General features: G+C 43.4%; 1 protein-coding gene across 1 annotated transcript in view; it reads left to right on the forward strand.

The window, feature by feature from the left end:
* The first annotated feature begins 15,048 nt into the window (after window positions 1-15,048).
* SH3BP5 (SH3 domain binding protein 5) overlaps window positions 15,049-19,704 on the forward strand; it is a 54,312-nt gene continuing 49,656 nt past the window's right edge. The window contains exons 1-2 of the mRNA XM_074839861.1: window positions 15,049-15,183; window positions 17,279-17,341. Coding sequence (XP_074695962.1) covers window positions 15,103-15,183; window positions 17,279-17,341 — 144 coding nt within the window. The 5' untranslated portion in view covers window positions 15,049-15,102. The remainder of the gene's footprint in view (window positions 15,184-17,278; window positions 17,342-19,704) is intronic.

Consider the following 19,704-nt stretch of genomic DNA (forward strand, 5'->3'; position numbering starts at 1 on the left):
TCTACCCGTCAAGCACACAGAGCTAAGCAACAATTAGTGAGATAGATGTGTTTTTCAGCACCCCAGCTGCAAGTCACTTGAGCATGTTTAGAATCCTTCTTGTCAATCTTCCCTTGTATTCCCACACTAAATTATTCCAATGTAAAGAATTCTTGTGATTCTAAGAATAACCTTTCTTTACATAGCTTAATAAAACCTCTACTGTTCCTTTTCTACTTTTTTCAAGCAGTTTCTCATTGTAAACTGTAGAATAAAACTTTCTTACAGAGAGTGTTTCTGTTTTCCTACTGAATGGAAGAATTGATGCTCTTTGTTGTGAAATCAGACTGTAAATATGTAACTCCTGAAAGCTTAAAGTTTATCTCTTGCATGAGAAAGCAAATTCAGGTCAGGAGTCCAAATTTCAGAGTTTTCTTTATGTACATTTATCTTAAGTTTTAAAGATTGGGATTGTAGAGAAGTAGGAGGATATGGACTAATAACATTCCAGAAAATACTTCAGAGCTTTGAATTTGGCATTCATCACCAGTGTCCAGGTTCCTAAAGTTTTGCTTATCTTTAAGCCATTTATTTACTTTGCCTGTAGTCAAATTATCATAAAATTAGGAAACACATTAGCCACACATCTGTTATCAGGGTGGTTCCATCAAAGCCTGATTACAGTAATTTTTAAAATCAGATCCTGTAAGTGAAGTCTGTAGTATCTGTTTTCATCAGGATAAAAAGTAGCACTCTTTTTTTGAAGAGGAATTGATCTGACTCTGCACACTTGGATACCAATTAGGAGCAAATTCTCACTGTAAAAGCACAAGGAAGAGTGGGTGGAAGGTTGTACATCTCTAAAAAAGAACAGAAAAGAACCTTTTTACAGTCATGTTAATCTTACCATATGAATCCCAGAATATACAGTATTGTGAACATGGGCTTTTGGGTGTGGGGAAGGTACACCTGAAAGCAAGTCATAATCGATGGAAGGGTGCTGTGCTGCTCTGCTCCAGCAATGAGATACTATTAAATATCAATGCAATGCATTTCCTATAGGTGAAGGTGTGATATGCAGAATTTATGTACCCATTTATGTATTTTTGATAGAGAACCTGTTTCCTCCCAAAACAGCTGCAGTGACTGTAACCCTGTGTAAACCGTGTCATTAGCTTAAAAGCACCTTCGAGTGATGTTGCTGTTCCCTGTATGGGTGTAAGATCAGATCCATTTTGTATATCGTGCATGAGACTTGCATATTTGAGTCTCAGTCGTGCTCTGCTCTGTTGCCTTCATTTCCAACCTTGTGTGTGACTGGGATGGAGGAGAGGCTGCAGTGTTATGGTGCAGCTGGGGCAGGTTTTGGGGTCAAGGGGTCTCTTGCTAGAAGGTGGTTTTCTATCAGTAGCTTCATACCATGGCCCTTCTTCCATCCTGCAGTTGGGAGCCAACCTTGTGCCCAGCCATGTGATGCAACTGGTGAAGCCTTGCATGTTGGACTGAAGGCAGGTGGGAAAGGTCTTCACCTTTGTGCCCACAGGCTCAGACAGGCAAGCAAGCTATAGCACGTGGGTGGCTCTGCAGCAATTGTCTGTGTGCATACTCCTGCCCTTGGGGAAACATGGGGGAATTTGAGCTAACTTCACCCATCTTCCGGATGTCTGCCTGTACAAAGAGGGTTTTACTATATTATAGCATGGTTTTTGCATGTAGGCAAGTGATGACTAAACCCCTTGCTTCTGTATCATAACATTGTCCCAGCTGCTGACAAGGCTGTGCGCAATTCTTATCTGTAAGTGATTTGAAGGAGGTTACCCTGCACCCTCACCCTTGGGGGCTCTTCTGGCCTCTGTCCCCCCCAGCTCTGGTGTGTTGGACAGGCTCTTCAGCTAGGGAAGGGGCACAGCTCCCTTGAACTCGGTGGAGCTCTGCTAACGTATGTGAGTGGCGGATATGATCCATTAGTGTTAGTGTTCCCAGGGGCGATACGTGCCCAGATGCTGTTACTGTAGGCAGGGGATAAGAAGCCACAGTTTTGTTCTTAATCTGTATCTTTGTAACACTGTGGTGGGGGGAAAAGGTGAAGAAGCATCTTGCCTCCTCTCATTTCTGCTAGTATTTACTCATGGATGTGACAAGCTGTCATCTTCTAGTTTGTGTGAAAAGTGACACTTAATTTCCCTTCCCCCCATTGCAGCCTTGCCAATATATTTGCTGCATGCAGATATAGATTTGTGTTCATTTCCCTAGCAGATGTCACAGTGATTCAGTGCAAAATCTGCTTGGGGACATGATTATAATTGAACTGTTCTCCAGGAAGGGGAGATGAATGCATTGGTATTTTCTGCTTCTGTTACAATACTAGAGTTTTGTATTTCAGATCCTTGATTCAGAGTTTTAACTTTGTTTTGCACAAGAAGGAGGCAATGTGTGCAACTGTTTTAAACACTTCAGAAACTCTGTACGACCGAATGTAAATAACAAAAGTATCTGATCACCAAGAATAACTTAGAGCTATGCTGATTTGTACAACGAGGTTATGAACATCCAGGCAGCGGCATACAGTGCAAGCTGCTATTTCTAAGGTGTTTTAGGCAAGGCTGGGTGAGATGTACTGACACACCAATGCGAATTCCAGATGATATTTCTTGCACGTTACCTAACGCTGTTTAGGAACTGACTTTATTTTCAGTGCCATTGTGAAATGACAGTTGTTTGATATTTAAATGCAAGAAAAGTGTTTATGAGTAGAATGTGAGTACTACTGTTATTTAAAGTAAGGTTTAATTAAATGCAGGCTCCTATTACTCAGAATTTTACTGAGAATGCTTATCTCCTTTCTTTCACTTCTGCATCCAGTTTACATGGAAAAGTCATTCTCTGCTGAGGAAGTGGCTCAAGAAGCTTTGGCATTCTAACAACAACTCAGGGGCACCGCTTCCCCCTTCAGAATATGAGTTAATTGTATAGCTGAAACAAAATAATACAGGAGCCAAATTTAAAAATAATAAAAGGCAATTATTAGCTGCTCACATTGCTGCTGCTATGCTGCTGTTTGATAGCTGTATAATTAATGTGTATGGCTGTGATATGCAATCTCTAGTTTGTGTGCACGCCTGATGCCTATATATTCTTTCAGGAGTTCCCAACTGCCTGCTATTTTCTGTTGTTACGACTAGATGCTTACATAGCAATGTGTCTCCAGCTGGCTCTTGAGTAAGCCTTCTCAGGGGTTGTGGAAATACCCCTCCTTTAATAAAGCTAATGTCAGTGGAGATTGCTACCTTCAACCATTTTGATATCCTTGGCACAAAAGAAATGCTGTTTCCTCCCTCTGGAGGATTAGACAGCATTAAAGCTGCTCTGTCTGTGAAGATCAGCACACTGCTGGGTGGTTCTTTTTTCTCCCCTTCCCTGCCTTGAAGGAATTATTGCTCCAAAGGGGTGACTGCAAGGGGAGAGCTGTACTGCAGACCACCTGACATCTGCTTTGTTCCTTCCACTCACTCTGTAAAATGCCTACATCTGAAAATCAGTTTCATCTGCTGCTGTTTGGAGAGGGTGTTCCTGTGCTTGCATCCCACCGTGCATCCCTGCTGCTGTGCAACGGCAGGTGGAGGACTGATTGCGCCGCTGCAGCTATTGTTGTACTGGGACTCCCTCCCAGTCCTGCTTGCTGGGACTGGGAAGTGGTGTGAATACCAGACTGAGTTAGAGCAACTTTTGTCCCCGTGTGTCAGGACTGCATTTGCACTGTTGACACTTTTCCCAATTCACTTGGGAAATCTCAAAGTCAAGCCTTCTGGGTCCCCAGGGTGTGAGCACACTGAATCATTTCTTGTGCTGGTGACTAAGGAGGCAGACTTATCTGCTTTCTGGTAGGCTTGCTCTTGAGAGGTCTGTGTGTCAAGCACATTCTCAGAATAATTTGCAATATGTGGATCCTTCTCCAAACAAGGGCTGGATTATCCTCACACACCTGTCAAACACAAACCCCTTCAACTACCTTCCTCCTTATCCACATTTTGGCTGGTGACCATCCTGATTTCCTGAGCCATTCGGTCCATTCGCTGTAATGGTCCTGGCAACAAATCACCTAGGCATCCTTTCCTTTCCTAGACGCAGTGCCTGAACACCTCTTTTCTACAAAAAAAGGCAATGTGAAGAGTTTAGATAAATGAAGGTACCCTTTCAGATCAAATTTCAGACATGTAAAATCCCACTATCCTACCCAGAACCTGCCCCAGCTATTCATCGTGCCTACCATTTCCAGGGAATTCAGATACTTTGCATCACAGGAGGGTTGCTTGTGCCTTGGCAGCTCGTCAGACGTGTGGGTGCAGGGGTGTATGTCTGGCTTCTGGTGCTAACAGCTCACTTGCAAGGAGTTACCCTGTGGGAGGGTAGGAAATTAAAAGATGGGAGGAAATTGGAGGAAAGGCCAGAGGAGCTAAAAGGGAGGCTCAGGGGTCATATTTTAGATCAGCGGAACATAGTCCCCAGTGTGGAGTGGTTCGTGTTTATGTTAGTGAAGGACTATCTGTCAGGATCCCCATGGTCCTCTTGGGCAGGATTTTCCAAAGGGCTGAAGCGTGCTCCCTTATCTCTTCCTGCTGTTGTGGCACTTGCTCCTGGGGTAGGCACTGCCTGTTGTAGCTGGGAAATGGCCTGCCTGCACATTTGAGCTGGGAAAGTGCTGTTCCGATATAGTCACTGGCTGAGAATAAAGGAATTGTCACCTTGCCTCCTTGTGTCAACAGCATGAGGAAAACAGAACAATGAAGGGTCTTTGGGGGTGAAAAGGAGCAGTTTTTTAATCCAGTTACCTGGCACATAGCAGTCCTATGTACCCCCTACTCTGGAGGTCTAGAGGGCATCTTTTTAAAAAAAAAAAAAAAAAAGTGAGTTTCCTGACTGGTGGGAGGATTGCAAGGACTCCCAAGGTGAAATGCTTCACTTCTGCCCCTATGACCTCTTATTCAGTGGGAAGTGAGTGCCCTCATATTGGAGAGATTTCAGTGGAGGAGTTTGCAGCACCATATGTTAATCTTTCCTAGGGTTAAGAGTGTTTTCTGTGGCAAAAGAGACTTGTCTGCTCTGGGGAGGATCAACATACTCCAGACAGTACTGCAAAAATTCTCCAGTCTCTGCAACAGGCAAGCAGACACGACCCCAAAGTGGGAGTTGAAATGATGTAGCTCTATCATTTGGACAAACACTGGTGTTGAACCATAGCTAATGGCAAGTGCTATGCAATAGTTTATATACGAACAAAAGAAATCTGTTTTTGAAAGAATTTATTACCATAGCAAGAATTACTTTTTTTAGTTTTGTAACTTGTACTACGGAAATCTTAGTGAGGTTTTTTTAAAGGACTATGCAGTAGGGCATGGCTCCTAAATAGGTTATTCTAGTTCAAAACGAGAAAAGGCCTTTTGCAGAACTAGAGGAATAGAGCAAAGATGAAGTGCCAAAAAGGGGAGTCCAGAAGAGAGGTTAAATTAAAAAAGTGACTCTTGGGGTCTGCTTTTGAATTTTGTTATAAGATTCTTATGTACCTTTTTGCAGTCATTTGGCCTCTTTATATCTTCATGGCTTTGCCTGTAAAGCAGATATAGCAATAATACAGGTCTTCTCTCAGTCTCTTACCCAAAGCTGCTTCTGTTGGCATTCTTTGGTACAGCACTTGCTTTTACCATCCAGGAATGACCATAGCTAGTCTGGCCTTGGCAATAGATTTTTGCTGGTATATTGAATTAATATTTTTAAGCTTAGGTCTGGAACCTGTCTGCACCTGCAGGTGAAAGAGAAAAATCAGAACCAGTTCAGCTAATAGTGAGACAAGAAGCATGATGTGCAGGTATCTGTAATCTGGTAGCTTTAAAGGTTTGGTCTTGTGCCTTCAGAGCTCTTCAGCTGATTGGAGGTCTGAACCATTCAGTGTCACGAAACTCTGAGGACCCTTTCCCCCGCCTGCTGCTGCGTATCTATGCTGTACTTTCCAGACATAATGTCAATTTGTAGAAGCTCTAAGGATATCCCCTAATCCTCAGAAGTCCCCAAAGCAGTGAAGCAGTGGGCAGTTTTGCTTTCGTTTTTTGTTTTTTTTTTTTTTTTTTTTCAGAACTTACTCTGTGTCTTCTTGCTGCTGCCCCTGTTCCTCTCTAGGTCCCTCAGGCAGCCCCAGCAGCCTCTGCTTTGTGCCTGCCTTGTCTGCGTTGCTGAGGGACCTGTGGGGAAGACCTGATGAAGGGTGGGATGGGTGAAGGTCAGCCTGAGAATTGGTGTCTAGTCTGGGCTGCAATGCTGAGACTGTGTTTTGGTGGTGGAAAGTAGGGGTGTGGGAAAGTGAATGAGAGATGGGGTGAAACAGAGAAATGAGAGAGAAATTTTCAGCTGGGGAGAGTGAACAGCAAATTCTGCTTCTAGGAGAGGGATTTCCAGGACATAAAGTTGGCGAGATTGGAAGAAGGGGAAAAGAGAAATGAAGGACAAAGACAAATTAGGGAAGGAGGGAACCAATGGGTTGAATGATACTTGAGATGGTAGAAAGAAGGGGAAGGTATTAAGACTGTGGGAAAAGAGAGGCTGAGTGTGGATGGTGAGGGAGAAGTAGAGATGACAGAGTTCAGGAGTGGGGAGCAGAGGTGAGAGGGAGAGCCTGTTATCTGCATTGCAAACCAAAATGTTTATTTGACTCTTGGTGGTGTGAGGCACTTGGTCAGATACTGCTGGCAGCATGGTGGTGGCAGCGAGGCTTCAAAACCTGCTCTGTGTGACTGACTTTGGATCGGGGCAGGTTTCACAGCCTTGGTGCTGCTCTGGGCTGCTGTTGGGCACCAAAGTGGAAATGCAGGGATGTGGCTCTGCAGCAGCATACCCCTGCGGGTTGTGGCATGGAGGAAGGCAGGAGAGGGAATGCAGATAATCACTACTTCTTCTCCTGATTTATAGAGTTGGGTGCTAAAACAGACTCTACTTCACTCCTACACACAATGTGCTCAGTCACTCCATTTTTATGTAACAGGAACCGCTGAAGAGTACGATTCTGCCAGGCAGTGGAGGGCAGAAAATCTTGCTATTAATGGTAGGAGAGAGGGGAAAGGGGCTTTGTACAGAGGAAGCATTTCACTTTTACAAAGCTGAGGCAGATTTCTTTTATTTGAATATTTTAAAGGCTTGTGGATTTCCATACATATCTGGAAGGACGCACCTGATGTGTGGACTTGATCTTACAGGCATCAAACTCAGATTTGTTAAACTGACATTTTTTTTCTGTGTCCAGATACTTGATAAGCTCATATTTTCCAGCACAAGGTAAATTAGGCTGTAATGGGCCTGGAAAGGAAACTAAAGGGGAGGGTAGAAAAAACATTTCCTATTTCTCTTGTCACTGCTTATGGGTCAGCCAGATGTGGTTAGGAAGCAAAGAGCCGTGCAAAGACCTTTCTTAACACCTGGCTAATGAGGCTTGGCTGTGGAAGGGCCTGTCCCCATCTCTGGGCTGCCCAGCTGTTTCCCTCCTGGCTGCCAGTCTGCCTTCACAACTCAGAGACAGGAGTTCCCCTTTGGTTGCCAGCCCCCGTCTTTTGTTTCTCTAGATAGAGACCGGGGTTCTGCCTTTTCTGTTTGTACTTCAGCTGGTAATGATGACAATGATGGTAACGGTCCCAAATCTTTCTGTACCTACCTGGTCTACTTAGCCCCCTGTTTGAAAGTTCATTTTGAATAGGTGTCTGTTTCCCTGATCCTCTGGGCCATCCTTGTCTGTGCTGTTTCCCTCTATTTAATCAACCAGCACCTGTAAGAAATGGGATTTGTGCAGGAAACCAAAGGGAAGACTTCCCTGAAGAGCTGATGCTTGAAGAAATGCTCTGAGATCCTCTGATGAAAGGTGTTTTGGAGGTTCAAGGTGTTAATGTTGTGCGCTCAGCAGCTTAAAATATGGGTGAATTTTCTGTCTGATAGCAAGATTACAAAGAAGTGAAGTCTGTAGTCAGAGAACTTTCAGCAGTCACCAGGTTGCTTTTGCACAGCACTGCACTCCAGCCTGCACACACAGACTTTGCTCTGTAGGAGGTGTGTCGCTGGCAGCGGGAAGGTGCCTGCAAACAGTGTCACATAGCACCTCTCGGGAGCATTGCCTGTGAATGAGAGGCATAAGGAGACCTGTTGCATTTAGGGTGAGAATAAATTTGGTAAGAGATAAATCCCCTCGTGTTCTAGCTGGTCCTCAGAGATTAGAAGGGCTAGGGGCGACTGGACTTATCTCTTAATAGGTATGCCAGTTGGGGCTGTAACTATAGGTCTGACCCAGCCCAAACAGCCCATATACTGTAAGTCTGGTTGCATTCAAGAGAAGCAGTCAGATTCACAAATAGTACAGTTTATTTTTATGCAACATCTACAGATTCTTTAAGACTGCCTACGATAAATGCAAAAACTGCAGGTTGGCTCTATCTATAGCACTACACAAAAGAAAAACGATTGCAATCACACACACTAAGTTCCCAGGTAAACACTCGACGTAGCTGAGGAAATCTTACCAAAAGGCGTCCCTTCTGGAGGGGGACGAGAGCACAAACCCACCGATCTGTCCCTCCGATTTGGTGTCAGATTATCGTCCCTCCAAGTGAGGTACAACCTTGGGGTAGTATTTATCCTAGTCTGTATGTGTGAGTGGGTGGGACTGTAGTCAAGCCGTTATCTTTTGAGTAACAACACAGTACATTCTCTGGTGCCAGGGATACAGCTGGTTTTTGTGGGAAAAAAGGGAGAAACAAGGTTGGCTCGATGAGAGGGGTGCAGCTGGGTTTTTGTGAGGGGAAAAAAAAAGGGAGGATGAGGAACAAGGCCGGCAGGCTACTGCAAAGAGCAGGAGATAAATCTGTCCTTGCAATGAAAGAATGGGATCGTGCGGCCTACACCCCACTTCGCATTCCTCCTTGGCGCCACGACAAACACAAGTCACTGGACCTCCATCCTGTCCTGTGCTTGCTCTGGGCACCCTGTGTCAAGGAAATGTGTGTTTTACAGATTTCTCACTGTTTTGCTTTTCACACGCTTCCAACACCTAACAAGACCCTTTCCTGGTAAGCTGGAAAATGACTCTGTGCTGAGTGCACAGAGTAGCCGTGCTGTGTGAAGGAAGGGCTGTGGCAACTCCCACCTTTGAGCAACCGTTCATGGCTCTCACTGAAGTACACTGGACACATGAATACCCTAAGCCAGACCCACAGGAGCTTCATTACCTGGAGATTCTTGTTTGTTGTTATATTTTCATAGTGCTGTGTTGCAGGGACTCCTGCCTTCATCTGTCAGTGTTGCGTTTGGTGTCATGAGCAGTGTGGGCCGGTGGCAAGAAACCAGTGAGGGGGTTTTATCCTTTAAATCTACCAGTGAGAAACCTACCAATGAATAGCCACAAATAAGGAGTCAGTCTGAACATTAAGCAAACAAAGGACTGGAAAAATGAGATGTATTCTGGCACATTGCTGATGTTATTTGGGAATTAGAGGTGGTTCTTTAAATAAATGTTTTAAATGTGGTTTGCATAGATGTCTAAGTATAAAGAATAAAAGACGAGGGTGGGTGTTTTTGTACTGAATAGCAATGATGTATCTGCACCTCTGCAGAAGCATTACTGAATTGTCAGGCTGGGCAGAAGAGAATGGCACTTGCATCTCATTTTGGCTCTTAACACCTCTTGTCTAAGGCCTTATTTTGAGTACAGACTAACACCTTTGCATTTGATCCTACTCCTGTTGAAACTGATGGGAGACTACTTATCAAGGAAAGCAGACAGCAGGACTGGGAACTTGGGTGGATATATTCAATTTAAAAGGGTGCAGTATAGGGTTTTTCCCTGTTCAAGTGTCAGGCACAGTAAAAGGGATCTTCCTTATCGTTCAGCAGCAGATCTGAGGAAGAGTCTCATGTTACTCTATTATTTTCTAAATCTGCAAGAGTAGTGCATGCTGTATTTTGGCCAGATGAGCAGTGGGACTGCTCTGCTCTTCTGCAGATGTAGTGTCGTACTGATGGTTTCCAGTGGGAAATTCCACCCGCCTTGCCAAAAGACAGCTTGGAGGAGGAGAAGATAAGTCCTGTGATGATGGTGGTTCTTTCCCAATGAAACAACAACAAGCAGGGAAATCCATCAAGCTGTTAGTCATGCATTTTTTATGTATATATAAAAATATTTATATAGCATAGTATATGTGAGTGTATATATAAAAAATATATTGCACTCACACTGTCCATATAAAACATCATCAATATCAGGCTTCAGAATAATAAGAGAAGTAGCTCATGGGATATACATGCATATCCAGTAGAAACTGGCCCAGCAGCTAATAATCCTTGTATTTAGTTTTTATGAAAGATATTAAGATTAGTGTGGCTAGAAAACAGATTGTACCTCTTTAAATGAGCCTCCTTTCTTTGTAGCCCTGTGAAGCCTAGAGGGTATTTTTAATCATCCTTAAATGGTGCTTGTTAAAAAGAAGTGAAATTAAAGGGTATTTTGGGATGTAGCTTTTTCTTTAAATACATTCCTTGTAGGTGGGGAAATTTACAATTGTTTGTACCATAGATTCTCAAGCTCCATTAATGTGTCTTTGTGTGCATCGTTTGCATGCAAGTTCATAAGGCGATAGCATCTTACAAAGTGGTGTAAAAAAGATAATTGATTTTTAGCGCTTTCTAAAATGCAGAGCACATGCATGCCACAACCATTGTGAGTATGGAAGCATGAAAATTTTCTTCAGAAATAAGCCAGTTTTGATTCTGACCACTTCTTAAATGTTTAATACCCTGCATGAGTATCCTGGGAATTTAAAATCTTCCATAAATATAGCACATATCTTCAGAAAATGCATGTGCTTAGCCTCTTATCAAAGATTAAGATATGGAGGACCAGATCTTCAAACGTACTGTGACTGTGGGTGAGATCCTACTTAATGTTTAAAAATGTTTTGAACATGTGCAATATACTTCTGAAAACCGGGAAAGCATATGGGGTTTGAATGTTGGCAGAGCTATGTCTTTGCTGCAGTTTGGAAGAAGGAGATGGTGGTTTTGTTTTTAAATGAGATGTTTCCTGAGCTACACTAATTTCTGGTGTAACGTTGCAAAAGCCAGTGTGGTAAAGTGGTCTTCAGGATTAATTCAGTTAAGAAATTACATGGAGGATTTTAATAAGTGTATTTTGGGGGCCAGGTTTTATATACTTTTTTTCCTCCATAGAATTGGACTGTTTATACTTCCTCTGTGTGTGTTTGACGGTAAGTTATTTAAAACCAAATTGCAACAGTGCAATATTCAAGGCCAATTGGAAGTTAGCCTCTAGCATCATAATTGACAAAAGTAGAAGAATTTTTCAGAGCAAAACTATTTCTCCAGTCCCCTTGAGGAGAGAAGCAGGATTCTGTAAGCAAGGCTCTGTCTCTCAGGCTGTTTTCTCTACAAAGGTTTCCATGAACTGCAAATGCATCTTCAGTCATCAAATGTGCATTAATTAGTCCTGCACTCTGCTCAATATGCTGTTGGTGTTCAAAAAGAGGAGATACTTGTTTCTGAGGAAGGAAATCCAACTTTGATTTGTATTTTAGGTCCTTGCCTCTAGTGCTTGGGCAGAAGCAAGCTTTGAGGGCACGTATGAGCTGAAATTTGAATGTAAGATGAGATTTGGAAAAAACCCCAACCCTTTCTTAAAATCCTTTCAGAATCTACAATTATCAAATATATGTAAAATTACGCTATCCATTCACTTTGATTTTTCCCCCATAAATTAACTGCAGTCATTAGTATGTTTCCCCAAGCGGTTCTTCACTGATGCATACTTCTTCCTAGCTGATTTTCTTTAAAATGCAACTTCTAGTCCCCCAACATGTATTTATTCAGAGGTATAATACCTGATCTGCAAACCATCCTCCAGAACAGGGGAGAGAATTCCTCTCTGCACTCCTCCCTCAAAGTGCAGACGTTTTCCCTCTCCCCTGCCAAATGCTGCCTGTATAGCGAGGATTTCTGTGGGACCAAAAAATGAGGTTATCGAGCAACTTCCCCCCAAAGTAAGACTGTAGCAATGCTCTTGGCCAGAGCACCACCCTTGCCCAGGATTTTCCGTGCTCCAGGATCTGGTGATAATGATAAGGCTTGTATCCCAAATGCCTGCTATAATGTGGCAACACAGAGGTGTGTGGCGCGATTAAATTGGTTGTTGATGTAACTTGGATCACGGCTCTTCCTGCAGCGGTACCTCTCCTTGTGCTTTTTAGGTGAGCTGTACCATCTCCAGCCTGACTCGTGTTGAGCTGCAGCCCAGCCCAGCGGGTCTGGGCTCATTCTCTGCTGCAGCCACTCTGGAATCCCATTAGTGAAAGAGCAAGATGTTTCTTCCCACGTTAACTTCACAGTGCTTTGTTCAAATATTGAATGCTTGGGACCAGGGTTTTGAAATATTGATACAGGAGAAAGCACAGGCTGTCTCAGTCAAGCCTCGTGCAGGCTTTACTCAGCCGCCTTGGTGCGTGTGGGACCTGTGGGGGAAGTGAAAAGGTCAGTATGACTGGCTTTCTGGGAGTGGGGAGGGCTTGGGGAGGTATCTGGCTTTTAACAGATCATGGAGGAGAAATTCGCTGGGATGAGATCACTCATGACTTGGCAAAAGTAACACCAAACTCCATCATCCGCAGCTGACTTCTTGCATAGTATTGACTTAGGCTGAGCATGAAGCCTGCCTACGTGCTGTGCAGGATTGTTCCTCGGATACTCCCGGGGCTCTGCTGCCCTTTGCATGTAACAGTGGTTTCAGCCAAAACTCTTTCATGGGGAAGAGAAAAAACTGAGCATGCAAATAATGTTCTGGAGTCTTTTATTGATCTTCGTGTGTACTGAATAGTCTCCCTGTCCCTTTTCTATCAAATCTTTCCCTTAAGGTCACTTTTCTGTTTATGCCTTAGTGATGTCTGCGGTGATGACAGACATATGATCTGTGCATTCTTCAGTGATTTTTTTAATATATAAATCTTTCAATGTATTGGTTTGATAGAAAATGATCTCAGTGGCCTTGGGGCTCTGTGAGATTTTAGAGCTGTGGGTAAAGGGGCCTGTGTGTTCATACTGTCTCTTGCACAGCGCTAAGCTCTGCAGGCAGCTCTCCCAACATGCTAATTCCACGACTGAGGAAAGAAACAGCTTGCTCTGCCTCGATTGGTAGCAGATTGATGAATTTGGCTGGAGGTTTTTTGAGCTGTGGCAATCACGGGGACTATCATAGTGGCAATGGAAGAACAGGGTCCTCGCGCAAACATTACAAATCACTCGGGGAGAGCACGTCTGTGCGGGGGCATTTCTGTACCCCACGCTGCAGGCAGTGCTTTGCGTGACATTGCCATGGGTCAGGCTGCGTAGGTTTTGGAGAAACGTGTCATAGCCACGATAGCTGTTTTATGTAGCCTTGTTTTCTAGAAATGTAAGCGATAACAGCGGGATTGCCAGCACTAACTCTTCTGTATGCTGCTTTGTGTTTTCTGTGCTCTTTTAGGACAATGAGAACTTTGGATGTTTGACCACCATGATCTTGGCATGAGCCACAGCACACCGGGGATAAGGGATGCTGGGGCCTGGGGAACCTCTGGCTGTGTGTACACATTGAATTCCCTTAATGGACAGCAGTGAAACACTTGGCTTTGGCTGCTTGGGTTTATTTTCCCCTTTACATGATTTCTTGTGCTCTGAGAAATGAAGATGTTGCAAACAACCCATCTGCGTTTCTGCAACACCTCCTCTGTTCCTCGATTATTTTAGTTTGTTGGTGTCACTTGGCATGTTTATACTATTTTCAAATGTTTGTGTCACTCTCCTCTTCCTCGCATCTTTTTTTTTTTTTTTCCCCAGTTGCTTTACAGGTTTAGAAGAGCTTAACTGCTTTTCTTTCGTCTCCTTTTTTACCTTAGGAACATGATTTTTGTATCTTCTTGTGCTTTGCTGAGATTTTTTTTTTTTCATCTTCAGTCTCACAAAGGAATCTTCTTTACCACATCTAAACTTTTGTTTTATTTTTTTTTAAATCTTTTTAGGAGTTTTCTAACAAAAATGGAGTTAAATCAAAAGTGCTATTTTTAAGGTGGCAATATATCCCACGTCCGTTTGAAATGACTTGTTATCCACCCAGAGGGAGTAAGGAAGCAGTTCAGTGTGGTTGGTGTGATTTGAGGAAGGGCCTTGGCTCAGCCAGTTGCCAATTCTTGTCTTGTTTTTCAAACCTAGGTAGCCCGGCCCACGTGCTTTGGTGGGACTCTCTTCTCTGTGTCCTGAGGAGGAAAAAGACAAAGCATCATATTTTTCCTTTTCAAGGATGAGGGAATGCGCTGTTAGTTTCTCTCTGGGATTGCTGTGAGAAGGGAAGAGAAAATAATTGTTTAAAATTTTATTTCTTCGCTGCAACCCACAGAAGGAGTTTCAGCCGTGCCCGAGGCCAGTGAGATGAAGAGGGGCTGGAGCTCATTCCTGCTGGCACACTGCTCATCAGAAGGGTCACCCGCTCTTTTCCTATTAGTGTTTGGGTGCCAGTCTGGGTGCTGCCCCCAGGATTAAGGAGGCCCTAATCTGAAGTGCTCTGCTAGCCAGGGGCCATGCACGTATCAGTGCTTCTTGCAAGACGTTCCTTTTCACTGACAAGAGAAGCACATGTCTTTAGTATGTCTTTTTCTGCTGCATCCAGTAGGTACCGTAGTTGCTTGCCTAGCTGCCACACAATAGAAGTGTGGGGTTTATTTGAATTTTCAAGGTTGTTGAAAGTGCCTTTATTATTTTTCTCTCCTCCCTTTCTCTCCCCTTTTCTTCTCTCTCTCTCTCTCTCTCTCACACACACACACACACACACACACGTTTAAAAATAAATAAATAAAAAAGGAAACTCCGCAATTTTGCGCTCATTTCCTCCTTGCAGTGCGAATGCACAAAGAGAGGGGGGGCGCTGTGGGGAAGGAGGGAGGGAGGGGTTCCCCCCGGAGGCGGGGCGGGGGCCGGACCGGGGCGCCAGAGCCGGCAGCGGCGAAGCGGGAGGTACCGGCAGCGTACCGGCAGCGGGAGGCGCCGGCAGCCGCCGCCGCCATGGAGCCGGGGGGCAGGCGCGGCCGCGCCGCCGAAGAGGGCCCGCGCCCCGAGGAGGAGGAGGTGGACCCCCGCATCCAGGTGAGGGCCGCCGCGCCTCGCCTGCCTCTCCCGAGGGGCTTCATTTTTTAATTGATTCTGATATGTGTATAGTGTACATTATAGCTGCTCTAACGATTGCCTGTTTTTCCCCTTACCGTTGCTGTTTAATGTATATGTGCATACATGCACACGCAGGCATATGTACACCCGTATATGTGCCGGGCGGCGGTGCGGAGCGGCGGCGGGTGTCTGGGCCCCCGCCGAGTGCGGGGGAAGCGCCCCCGGGGCGCCCCAGCCCTTTGTTACCCCGCGGCCCCGGGCAGCGCTCTGCGCCGGGCTCCGTCGGGCGTCCGTCCGGCTGCTGCTGCTGCTGAACTCCCCCTCCCCTTTTATTTTTGCCCGTGACAGCGTGACCTTGCTCGTGAAACAGAGCTGACGCTCAGAAATCCGTAAATGGGGGAAAACATAGGGGTTTTAAAATGATTTTTAGTTGGTTAAAAAAGGAGCTTTAGTGGAAGATGGTGTCTCCTCTCTCCGAATGCCTTCTGAAATGCCTTTTATTCTTACGTGGTTTCTAAACAAAGCTTTTCTCCCCAAAATCACATCCAAAATCATGACCAATTGCCTGATGCAAACTTCAGCACGCTGTGGTCCCTGAAATGAATTGTATTTTTAGATCTCTGCAGATTTATGGCTTTTGCCTCTGGCGTTGCTGGGACCGTTTGTCATGAGTGAATATAAGCATGTGCGTACATTGCTGAGAGGATGGATCTTTGGCATAGGGCCCTCCTTGCTGTAATTGTCATTCTTTTCTCCATCCTGAGCATTTCTTTTCCAGGGCTGAGCAGAGCAATCACAAAATTCACAAAACATGGTTACACAGAGCCAAAAGATAGGCTCTTGCTGCCCTGATTTTGAGAAGCTGAGCTCCCTTCGTGCCTATTGATCTAATTTTGGCCTTGGGTTCTTCAGCTTGCAACATGTTTCCACATACCTGGTTTGCACATTGTTGGTGAAACAGTGTTTTTGTCGAGTTTTCTGTTTGGTTGAAAAAGCAGGATACAGTGTCTGACTGTGAGAGCCGCAGCACTCTGAGCCCTATAGTAAAAGGCAATTAGATGATTTCTATGGGAGTGTCTGTTTCAGAAAACATGGATATGCAAATATGTATCTCCCAAATCCTAGGAGCTGGAAATGAAATCTGACCTCTGAGGATAAGAGAACTAAACTGTTGCATTAATTCCTTCCTGATTGTAACCAGAGTCATTCTTGTAATCTAGTGGGAAATCACTCAAGTGACAATCAATTTACAGTGTTTGGTTTATACAGCTAAACGTTTCAAGGCGGATTCTGTTACACTGGTTGAAAATTAAATAACATTTGAGTTAGAGAACACTCCTGCTGAAATCATAAGATCTCACATGGAGTAACATGTTGCTCAAAGAAAGAAGGCTATTGGTGTCTGCTCCTGAGGGTTGCTGTTTGTGGTAAGAAAGTCATTAAGAACAAGCTTTGTTTTTACAGTAACTTCATTCATGCCAACACCACCTCTAGTAAATATTTATTCAAGGGATTTAACACCTTTGTTTTTGCTGTTGAGAGATCAAAATGTTGGCACGAAGGCGGACTAAGTAAACGTAATCATATGTCCTATCGACTGGTTGTGTTCTGAAATGGTTTGCCAAAATCCAGAGTAAAATGCTGCAAGACATGTTTCTTATCAATGCTGTGCTTTCACTGCCTCTCTCCTGTGATAGTACTAACTTTATGCTAATCCTTGGGGGGGGGGGGGGGAGGGGGTGTGTGTATCTCACTGGAAACTAGCAGATAGTGATATACTGATTAACAAGACAGAGCTCACTGTACTTTCTGTTTATTTTTAATAGCAAGGAATAAGCCAGAACAGGAAACCTACTGCCTTAAAATAAAACTATAGAGCTTCCCTGATTGTTTTTCTTGTAAGTAGCAAAACAGAAGACCAGTGGCAAAGTTATTCTAAATGTCTCAGGGTTTCCTCTTTTCACTGAATTTGTAAGTTACAGCCCTTGTGAGCTTTCAGTGGGCATGGTGAATGAGCCTTCTCAGACACTTTTTTCCCCTGATTTCTTAATATCTGTTTGACTTTTCTTTCTAGGGGGAGCTGGAAAAACTAAATCAATCTACAGATGATATCAATCGGAGAGAGACGGAGCTTGAGGTACAATATTCATCCTTGCATTTTCCTTTTGTGCATGTTGGATTTTGTGAGCAACAGAACAGTATTTTTGAGTAGGTTCCCATCTGAATTGTGCTATCCTGAATGGTAATTTGGCAGCAAGAGTCTGGTGATGATTTCTTAAAGGTATGAACTGAGCTAACAGCTGGAACAGAAAGGGAGAAGGTAGAGGGATGCTGATAGTGTGAAGACCGAATGTGGAGAACCCCACCCTCCCACTGCCAAACCCTATTTTTAGGTTTTGAAACTAAACTTAGACAAGTTCTGTTTTTACAAGTCCCTGTTTTGGGTTTGTGTTCTTGTGATTATAGACAGTGAAAGTTTATTTGGTTAAGAGGTCTTTGCCATACCTGCCAGGATCTCCTCCTTGGTGGCTGGTTTGGGTTTTTTTTTAGCTCGTTAGTTTTGCCTCTTTTGCCATTGCTTTCAGAGTAAGGAAAGTAATGAAGGAGAGTTGAAGGAAAAGACTTCCTACTTGGAGAAAGAGGTTTTCTTGGACACTTAAAAATCTAATGGAAAGTTCTGAAGAAATTGCTTCTAATGCCCCAAATCTGAGCTTCAGCTACTTGGTAGTTATTCTGGAAGGCTCAGCATTATTCATCTAATAACAAATCAAAACAAACTGTCCTACTTGTGTGTCTAAATTTTCTTTTGTTAACTGCAAAACAAAGAGCGTAAAGCCAGCGGAAGTGTAAGATGAATATGCTGCTAAGGGAAAACTGGCATAAAATGCTAATTTATATGCTAAATAATTTTGATAACTTGACAATATTTTGAATATTGTATCAAAACATGCTGACATTGCAGACATGAACATACTCTAAAAATACATCTATAGATTTCTGTTCTGCATCTTCAAAACGTCAAAGTCTGTGGTTCCCGCCCCATATGTCTGTTTTCATGAGATAGGTACCTGGAGCATGGGGTGGTTCCTGGTAGTATTTTAAAATATTGGAGTATCCACTGTATGCACCAGACAGAATACAGGGTTATGAACTTCTTTGGAAACAAAGCAGCCTTGTCACATGGCTGTTTTCTTCTCCCTACTTGTTTGCATTTTCTGTGCTTTGTGGCATGTAGATCATGAATTTATTGGCAAATAAACTTAGTGGAATGGGGGACTACTTTTTATGCAAAATTAAACTATATTTCAGCTGTGAAAACTGTTAAGTGTCACTAGCTTGATTTAAATTTTATGCTGGAACTTTAAAAATCAGTATGCTAGTCTGCAACAGTACCAATTAAATGGACTTCAGGACTCTTTATATACATATATTAGAAAAACCCCATTATATATATGTGTCTTTTCAGTCTCCTTATTTCATGCTGAGGTACTGAAATTGAAAGATGGTGCTATGGATAGTTGCCTGGTTTTCATTAATCTTGTCATAACCTTGCACTGAGGACATATTATGAAGCAGATAGAATAGTAATAATAATGCAAATGCATACTCATGAAATAAGTCCCAATGACTTAAGATGGGATTTTACTGCTTGATTAAAATTATTCATGTGTTCAAGTGTTTGTAGAGCCTGGAGATTTGTAGCTACTGTGTGTGTGACACATGCTGAGCTGTAAAAGCTGAAAGGCTCCTGGATATATCATTGTAAATAAAAGAGCAGTGTTTCCACATTAGCTTGGTCTTATATTGTTGCTTACTTTACTTAGTCTAAGAAATACTAGGTGTTAGATACTGCAGGGAATGATTATATGATGCTTCCTACCTCTATGTCATTAAATGTTTACTGCAGATCATTCTGGAGTACTTACTGTAAGCAGTGTTTGACGGAATTAAATGGAAATATCATCAACAGTATGCTTTCATGAATGTTTCCTCTTCACTCTTCATGTGAAAATCTTACTGGATTGAAGCCAGTTTGTGTTATTGTGCAACTGCATAATTTTTAATCCGGAAAGATTTTCATTACTTTTGATCTGCTTAAATTTCGAGGACAAATGCAGTTGGATGATGTAAGCAAGGATTAATTTATATACATGTTGATAAATGCATTTTAAATGGACTTATGACCTTTCTAGAGGAAAGATATTAAAAAAACAACACCATTTGTGGTTAGAAGAAAATCCCTGCATTCATACTCTGGACAAGAAAAGAGAGCTTTGCCAGGCAGCCTTATAGCATGAATCCAGACTTTGGAAGGGGGAGTTTAGAACTGGCATCATTCTGCTTCAAAGACTTCCGAAATCCTTGAATGCTGCTGAAAACGTGGGCTTCTGGGAGGGTCATGCTGAGTTTGCCTTTGAAGATTTGCTATTTTGGCTGTTGTTAGGTACTTTGGGTCCCGCTTGCTACCCCCTCCTAGTCTGTGGTGTTGCTGCTATTGCA

The sequence above is a fragment of the Strix aluco genome, chromosome 1 (genome assembly GCF_031877795.1).
Source record: "Strix aluco isolate bStrAlu1 chromosome 1, bStrAlu1.hap1, whole genome shotgun sequence".
NCBI lineage: Eukaryota > Metazoa > Chordata > Aves > Strigiformes > Strigidae > Strix > Strix aluco.